The sequence below is a fragment of the Chenopodium album genome, chromosome 17, assembly GCF_948465745.1.
Source record: "Chenopodium album chromosome 17, dcCheAlbu1.1, whole genome shotgun sequence".
Classification (NCBI taxonomy): domain Eukaryota; kingdom Viridiplantae; phylum Streptophyta; class Magnoliopsida; order Caryophyllales; family Amaranthaceae; genus Chenopodium; species Chenopodium album.
The window spans coordinates 10,633,689-10,642,094 of record NC_137850.1 but is presented as its reverse complement, the minus strand read 5'-3'; the positions used below and the strand labels follow the sequence as shown (position 1 = coordinate 10,642,094).

Below are 8,406 nucleotides of genomic sequence, written 5' to 3'. Positions count from 1 at the left end.
TGGTAAAGCACATACGCACAGACTATAGGCCCATGTATGGTATGTATGATTGTACGTATGTATCGTGCATGATGCATATTTATTGGATTTGTGTTTACTGAATCATGGATACATGCATAATACTCATTTGGATAATAAATGTTGTGATTGAGGTAAACTCAAATTAGAGGAAGCATGTCTCAATGCAAAAAGCCCTTCTCTCTCTTTACAAAAGATAGATACTCTAGGTTTGTCCATACTAGGAAGGAGTAAGAACCATTCATGTGATTTAGCTAAACTACTTATTCAGTTAACGATAAGGATTTAGGTGGTTTTATTCAAACCACTGAGACCAAATTTTGAGGATGAGTAAATGACTTGTGTTACCCTCAAGTTATATTGTAATGCCACATCTTAGAAGTTGCCTTAACTGTCAGGTTGAAACATTCATGATCAATTTATTTAAAATCAGGGGTCGGGCACCTGTCCCAGTTAATTACTTGTTTGTTGGTGCGTGATTTTTATTAGTTCAAGTGCTCATATAATATATTGTTGTGTAGGGAATATGAGCAGACAAATCCTAGACAGCATGCACTTGCATGGCACATTTCATTCATCAAGTAAAATTTCCTTGCCTATTACCTATTTCTGAACCCCTCTTCTATATTATTTTTTACTCTGAATTGCTGAAATTAAGATTTACCATTTGATATACAGATCACTAGCTGAGCTCTCACGGATACCTATTGTTGTGACAAACCAAGTTAGATCACAATCACATGATGACTCTTTGTTTTCTTTCCAACAGACTGATGGTACCAATTGTAAGTTTTTGCTGTTTAACATTTTGAAGTCCCCATTATACCTTTTAAGGTTAATAATGATATAATGTCATGTTTTATAACTAAACATTGTCATTTTTAGGTAATTATTATGCGAGGTCATTGATAAAAATCTCATTTGAAATTCAACGTTATTATGAAACATAACAATAATTGCGATATCCACATATCTTAATTCAATTTTCTATTCTCATACCGCAGCCAGAAATAGAGCAAATCTGGTTTCTGTGCTTCATAATTTTTATGCAAATCTTACATGAATAGATAGCCCTTGAAACAAGTTTTTCAATCATATATCATAATCCCAATTTCAATTTAAAACGAAGAACTGATCAAAATACTAAACTCGGTCAAAAACTGATATCCTTGCACTAATATGGCCATATCTTAAGATCTATGATTGATATTGACCTAATTCCAATTGGGTTGGAAAATAGACTTTCAAAGCTTTCCAACGATATATTATTTGTCTTAATCTAAGTTCAAAATCGAAGCTGATGTTAAAACTAGAACCGCAAAAAACTGGAAAAGAATCGCCTGAAATTTTCGAAACTCTAGGTGAGAAACGCTTGGAATTTTCGTTTTGTTTGGCTTCCACCCAAATACTTAAAAAAAAAAAAAAAAAAAAAAAAAAGCGACTTTAACTCCGGCAATGACTTTGCCCTTGGCCGGTTGTGGTCGTTGGTGGTTTTTTGGGATTTAAGAATGTTAGTTTGAGTTAGAGGGGTGAAAAGCATGGAATACACGTGAGGGTATGTTAGTCCATAAAATGTAGGCGTTACCTTGTAAAATGCGGGCGTCGTTTAACAACTTCCGGCGTTCTAATATTAAGCTCCCTTGAAGCCTTTAATGCAGGTTCAGCAACTGCAAGTTTCTGACTTAACATTGTATATAATGAATGTATTTTCCTTCGGTTTTTCAAAGTAAAGAAAAAGCAATAGATGTATGTATCCAATTTAAAATTAAAACCATAATTAGTTATATTGCCCCTTTACAGATTTGCAATCACTAAACTTAATAACTGGTAAACTGTACAGTAACTATTCTGACGAAAAAAGAGGGTGTTTCCATATAAGACACCAAACCATTTTTTTTTTTTTTTTTTTTTTTTTTCCAATTTACAGTTTTGTAAAATCTTTTCTGCACATAGTGAGTCTACTCTCTCGCACCTGTTGGTTTCATGAATTGCTCACTAGTCAACTGGAAAATCACCTGTCATCATAATCTATCCATCCCATTGCCTGCTGCTCGGTTAGATATTCATAGCCATTTTTTTTATGTGCAGTGCAGATGCAGACTAGACCAGACAATCTTACAAGATTTGACACTCATCTGATTGCTGCTTTAGGGATTCACTGGGCACATGCTGTAAGCATAAGGCTTATCCTTGACTCGAGATCTGGTACGCATGTCATTAAGTGGGTATAGAGTGTTAGTTTCAGTGATGGAAACCCAGATTTTAGAATTTATGTAAGATGTGTTAAAAAATTTATATATAACTAGTGATTTATTTAGTTTAACGTATCTGTTTGTAACAGATTTACTTTTTAGGACTTTAGAATAATTTCATTATCAGTTACTCTATCTAGTAAAAAAAAAACTACGTCATTTTTCTAATTGTTAGAGCCCCTAAGAGAATCGTTTTGAAGGTGTTGGTCTGGGTTGTTAGAAAAGTTAGATTGGCTTATGAAGGACTTCCTAAAAAAACTTATATTATCAGAGGGAGGGAGCTGTACACCTGTAGTTGATTGTATAAAATGGGAAGGACTTGAAAAAAAAAATGATTTATTAGGCTTTCATGGGATGAATGAGAATTATTTATGGCCATTTATAATAAAATTTAATCCCAAAATGTTGTGTTTGCAACTTGGGAGTTGGGACAACCATGTGTTATTGAGTTTTTGACAATTTTAATGGTTGGGACTGGGAAATTGATGAAGAATTGATACAGCATAAATTATTGTGTTTCACTCAATGATCAAATTTAATATTTCAAATGAGTTATTTCTGATATCAGATACGTATACATTAAAGAGATTTCTAGTAAGGTTAAGATTTGACATGCAGGGAATAACCCCGTTAGAAGTGTGAATCTCTTTTAATGAAAGTAGATCTTAGTGAAATTCATTACTGGAGCAAATAAAGAAGTGTGAATCTCTTTTAATGAAAGTAGATCTTAGTGAAATTCATTACTGGAGCAAATAAAGGATGTCGATAAAGTAGCATTAATAAAATCTTAAGCCGCATAACGTAGCCTGTATTTTTAAGAAAAGAATAGGGAGCTTAACATTAAGAATAATGGCTTGGCCACTTGACAATATTTTAGAGCTCACTCTCTTTTACAAGAAATCTGATGACTAGCTGCGATAGTTATTTATTGCTAAAAACTAGCTTTAACATACTAAGTAGTAAAAACTGGGCCAAGGTGGTGGACTGGTGGTGTTAAAAGAAGAAAGAAAAGGCACAACTGAAGTTTGTTTGACATTGGACATGAGAAGATAATTATAATTGCTTTAATAGAGGAATGATTTGGCTGGGATGGCAGCAGTGGATATGCATTTGATCTCTAGCTCCTCTATATTCATGCATTTTGAAGTAAGGAATAGACATCAGCGTGTTGCTTTCTGTTTTACTGCTATATGTGGTTAATCAAGCCCTTGTGGAGCATTCTTCAGGATTTTGGTTCTGATATTATGTAAATTAAATCAGTGGAATCCTCTAGCTAGATGGAGCTTGGAGGTGATTTCAACTTCATTTCATCGTTGAGGACAGAGAATGGAGTTGTACATAAATGAAAGATTTTTAATGAGTGTATTGATAGTATTGATTTAAGTTTAAGTCCTATTAAAAGTTTAGGATACTATAACTCTTGGTGTAAAGGGCAATAGTGATGGGAAATTAGCTAGTAGAATTTGCTCAGGTTAGATGCAGAATTTTACCGATGTTGTATTATAGTACCTCAATCTCTCTATTTCTGATCATTCCCCACTCCTCTCCGCCCCCAGGGCTCCCCTCCCCTTTTTTTTTTAGATACTTCTATTGGTGGAGCAACGCCTTTTTAAATTCTTGAATTACTTAATCTTTCATAGTAGATTTGGTGAAATTATTTGTGCTCCTTTGAGTGATGTCACTGTCAAATGAAGCCATACCTGAAATTATGGCTCAAATTAGACAAAACCAAAGTCTATTTGAAGACCTTGCATTCTAAGGGTTTTGCTAGCACTATTCAGAGAATTGAAAGGCATGATGTGATTTGGAGGAAGTTCAGGCTCAGCTAGAGTATGTTGATAGTAATTTTTAACGTAAAAGAGCATTGTTGCTGTAATCAACTGAAAAAAATGGTGGAGAGTTGTAGAAATTGAAGAAATTTCCCATAGGCAGAAGGCTATAATTTCAATATTGGTGAATCTGATCATAGGTTCTTTTCTGCTGTTAGGAAAAGGCACAGAGTGAATGTAATAAAAATCTCTATAATGACATTGGTCAAACATTGATGGACTCAAGATGAAGTAACAGGTTTAAGAAAACTTCAAGGTAATAGCTTACCATTGGTTCTTACACCTACAATTTGAAGTGGACCTAGGTTCAGCTTTGAAGCTAGAGGAAAACTCTGATAGATTGTCATACAAAGTAAAATTTATTTGGCTATGATGGGTATTGGAGTTTATAAATCCCCTGGATTAGAGGTTTTGATTCTTTTGAATCCTCTGTGTTTCAAAAAAAGTTTCTCTCTTATTAAGTCCGATGTGTATCATAATGTAGATGAAAATTTTTCATTCCAAAACTATGCTCAAGTACACGGACTGTGCTCAGTATTTTGTTTCTCGATGGCCATAACCTGTGTAGATTTAAGGATTTTAAACCAATACTTGCTGTAATGTGGTATAGTGGTTACTAATATTGTTTTTTTAAATCTTGGCCTTTAGAACATAAAGGATTATTGGGGATTTTCTAATAGTTCATCAAGCTGGTTTCTTCAGGGAGGCACAGTAAGATAATCTTAAGAAAGCATACTACTCTCTAGAAGGAAATTTTTTGCATGACGTTATGTTGGGGCTTGATTTCCGAAAGTTGTTTGTTGACTAATTTTTTGGTTGTGTCACTACTTCCTACAGTATCTTTATCAATGTAAGTCCTGTATAGTTGTATTCCTTTTGAAGCTAAAAAAGTTTTGAAAGAATTCAGGGGATAAGCACAAACTTCGCTTGTGATGCTCTTACAAAAGCTATCTATCACATCTAGCTTCAAAGAAATAAGATGACTTTCAGTCTTTCAGAGGTAACTGTAGGAGTCCTGTGGCTATGTTTAAAGATATATTGTTTTGAAGTTTCTTGTAGAACTAGTCAGCAATGTTTATTGCTCAAAATTTTTGTTAAGTCTGTTGTTATTGAGCTTTAGTAGGGTCTATGACTTTAGGGCTGCAGATGAAGAAGTGATTTTGCTTGGCCCTGCGTAGAAGGAATGAGCTTAAATTATATTAATACCATTGCAATAAGCCTATTTTTGCAGGGTTTTTTTACGTTATTTTTTATTTGTGCTTGTACCCCTTTGATTTTATTATTATATTCCTTTTATTTGCCTTAAAAAAAAAAAGAAAAAGAAATAGCATGGTGAACTATTTTTAGAAATGGTTTTGTTAATGACATGAGAGGTAATGTCAACCATGCTTAATATAAATTAACAAATCAAACCTAGTACAAGGAGAGTGGAAAAGCCTGAACCAACCTCATCCCTCCTATGGCAATCAACACCAAACTCACAAAGGGGCACCAGCAGTGCACCACCCTGTCCTCAACCATTACCCAACATTAGGGGTGTTCACCGAATTAATCGGTCCGGTCTTCGGGTCTAGAAATTGGTCCAAAACCCTATAAAAACTGATTTTGGACCGGGCTGAGTTTTTGCTTAAAATTATGCGTGAAACCTTAAATAATGGTTAAAATTATCTTTAAAAAGCTTTGAAAACTTTAATTGTATGAGATTTTTTGTACTAAACATAAAAAAAGACGTTAAATTATAGTTTAGCCTTTATTTTTTTCACGTTTTCCATAAAATTATTAAAAGTTGAGAATTTTTTTAAAAAAGTTCTTAAAGAGGTTTGTCCAGGTTGTGGACCAATTCTTTCGGTCTAGTCCGGGTTCGGTCTCAGCTTAATCGGTCCGGTCTTTAATTCTTGAAAATTTAATTTTCGGTATTCATTCTAGTCCAGATCAGTCCGGTCCGGTTCGGCCTTGAACCAATGAACAGCCCTACTGGCCACTATAACTCCCAAGCCCCAACTTTGTATCTCTAATCCGAACAAGCGAGAGAAAGGAAGTAATGGTAGATCTTTAATTTGCCAAATCATGAACATGATTTGCGGAAGTTTTAGGCCTGTGATTTGCCAGATTTTGACCAATAACTGTTCAAATATTTGTTTCTTCAGGTGAGGAGTTATGTGCTCTTCCCTGCCTCCCTCCCTCTCTTTGGCTTGCTTTGGAAACTTATTGCAGGTCTTATATTCTTATGTCTAATTATCTTTTATCTTAAAATGCAGGTCAAAGATACATGAAGATTGCAAAATCTCCAATGTCTCCACCTCTGCAATTTTGTTTCGAGATAAGTGCTTCCGGAATTTCCTTCTTAAGTGATGATGGTGTCGAAGTCTCAGGGCCACAAATTAATGCAATACACTCTCATGGTCAGTTATTGTTGTTTAGACAATGGCGTCACAACTACTGGTTTCAAGGCTTTAGTGAACATATTACGCTCTCCATTAATAATTTTCTTTTTGATATGTTACTGCTTACTGGCAATTTGGTGTCGTAGAACAGCTTATGATTTACTTCATGCATGTCTTGAGAATTCCTCATTATCTCTAACGTATGTGTCCTAGACTGCTTGGGCATTATCTCTGAACCATGTCAATGTTTTCAGGTCACAGCGACATTATCTATTGCGGTGATACGTGTTAGTCGAATTCTTTTGCTCAGAACAATGCCCTTTGATCAGTAAATGGGTAATTTGAAGCACTTACCTGACTATAAATCTGATCTCTCCAGCCTTTCTTAATTAATCCACTTTGTAATCATGCATAAGATGTACAGAATATTTTTAACTATAATTTGCTGTTGTGATTTTGGATGTCTCAGACATACGGAGTAGTCGATCAATTTGGGTACTATTAGTTGGTTCAGTCCATGTTCGTATATGTTATCCTACCCAGAAACTACTTTCATTTAATGGTTGAAAAACCAAAGAGAAAGAGACTTTTATAGTACTCTTTCCACTTTCTTTGTTTCTTTTTAGTTGACACGTTTTTTTTAGTCTATTTTTCAATGTACAAATTCAACCATATATATATATATATATATATATATATGGTTGGGATCCAATGAGAAGTTTTTTAAAATGAGAAGGATGAAATGTGCATAAATTTTTTACTAAAGGTGCATATTTTATTCACTAAATGTTCAAAATTGATTTTCGAACTAATAAAGATTTTGATTTTTTTAGGAAAACTAGAAAATGTGCACATTATGAACACAATTTATGCACATTGAATTTGGGTCTTTTTTTTTTTTTTTTTTTTTGTGCACATTTAGTTCAAAAAATATGCACAAAAATTCTTCTTAATAAACTTCTCATTTGACTCCAAATATATATACTTCCCCCGATTTTTTTTAGTTGCTAAAAAAAATCGGAGGTGTATATATATATATATATATATATATATATATATAACCAAGTTATAATGAGAACTAAGACTATACTAAGAAATAGGAACTAATCTATGCTCTTAGACCATGTTAATCGGACGGTCAACATGCTTTCCGTGTCATTAATGGCACTTTCGTAATATTTCAACTTTACAAAGTGATTTCAAGTTTCATTTCTAAAATGTAAATGTAAAGTTAGTAAAAGTAAATGAAATTAGTCATAAAGTAAATGAAATTGCCTTAAAAGTTAAAAAAACTAGAAAAAAGAGGATGTAAGGGAATCCCTCCTAAAATGTATTTGGCGAGATTCAACCCCTGGCCTCACGCCTAAGTCAGAGAATTAGCCAACTACTCTAGCCTTATGTCTCCAACCATTATACTTTCTCCATTTATTTTTAGTTGTTACACTTTTATTTTCACGGTTTTGTAGACAATTTTTTAAGTAGATAGAGAGAGACAAATAAGAGGGATCCGTGTAGGTAGGAGAGAGATAGAGAAAAAGAAATGTCATAAATGGAAAGTGTTGCAACTAATTAACAATTTCCAAAATAGGAAAGTGTAGCAACTAAAAAGAAACGGAGGAAGTAATATCTTTAATTACTAAGCAAAAATTTAAAAAGTTGATATATTGAAAATACATATTGCGACAAATTTATCACATGACTATATTTTTCATTACGTATAAATCATGCTCAAAGGCAAATGTGCGAATAATGATATAGTCAAAATGTGTTAATAAAAAAAATGGAGAAAGTGTTTGATGGTTCCTTGTTGACCATTTATTAGTCAAATGTTATTTATAAAATATATATATATATATAATAATAATTTTATAATTTTTATTAATATATAATAAATTTATTCATGGTCAAAGGTGTTTTAGAGAC

The 8,406-nt window shown here is 33.3% G+C and overlaps 1 protein-coding gene across 1 annotated transcript; it reads left to right on the top strand.

The window, feature by feature from the left end:
* Nucleotides 1-557: 557 nt before the first annotated feature.
* LOC145587745 (DNA repair protein RAD51 homolog 2-like) lies at nt 558-6,803 on the top strand. Its single transcript, XM_081644435.1, has 5 exons — nt 558-599; nt 697-803; nt 2,107-2,223; nt 6,358-6,501; nt 6,738-6,803. The coding sequence occupies exons 3-5, from the start codon at nt 2,112-2,114 to the stop codon at nt 6,773-6,775; spliced, it is 294 nt and encodes a 97-aa protein (XP_081500561.1). The 5' UTR covers nt 558-599; nt 697-803; nt 2,107-2,111; the 3' UTR covers nt 6,776-6,803.
* The last annotated feature ends 1,603 nt before the right edge of the window (nt 6,804-8,406 follow it).

Bases quoted from the DNA above. Each gene is read 5' to 3' on its own strand.
- LOC145587745 (XM_081644435.1), top strand. From the start codon at position 2,112: ATGCAGACTAGACCAGACAATCTTACAAGATTTGACACTCATCTGATT. The intron at 2,224-6,357 runs GTACGCATGTCA...CTTAAAATGCAG, and splicing joins TATCCTTGACTCGAGATCTG to GTCAAAGATACATGAAGATT. The intron at 6,502-6,737 runs GTCAGTTATTGT...CAATGTTTTCAG, and splicing joins TAATGCAATACACTCTCATG to GTCACAGCGACATTATCTAT.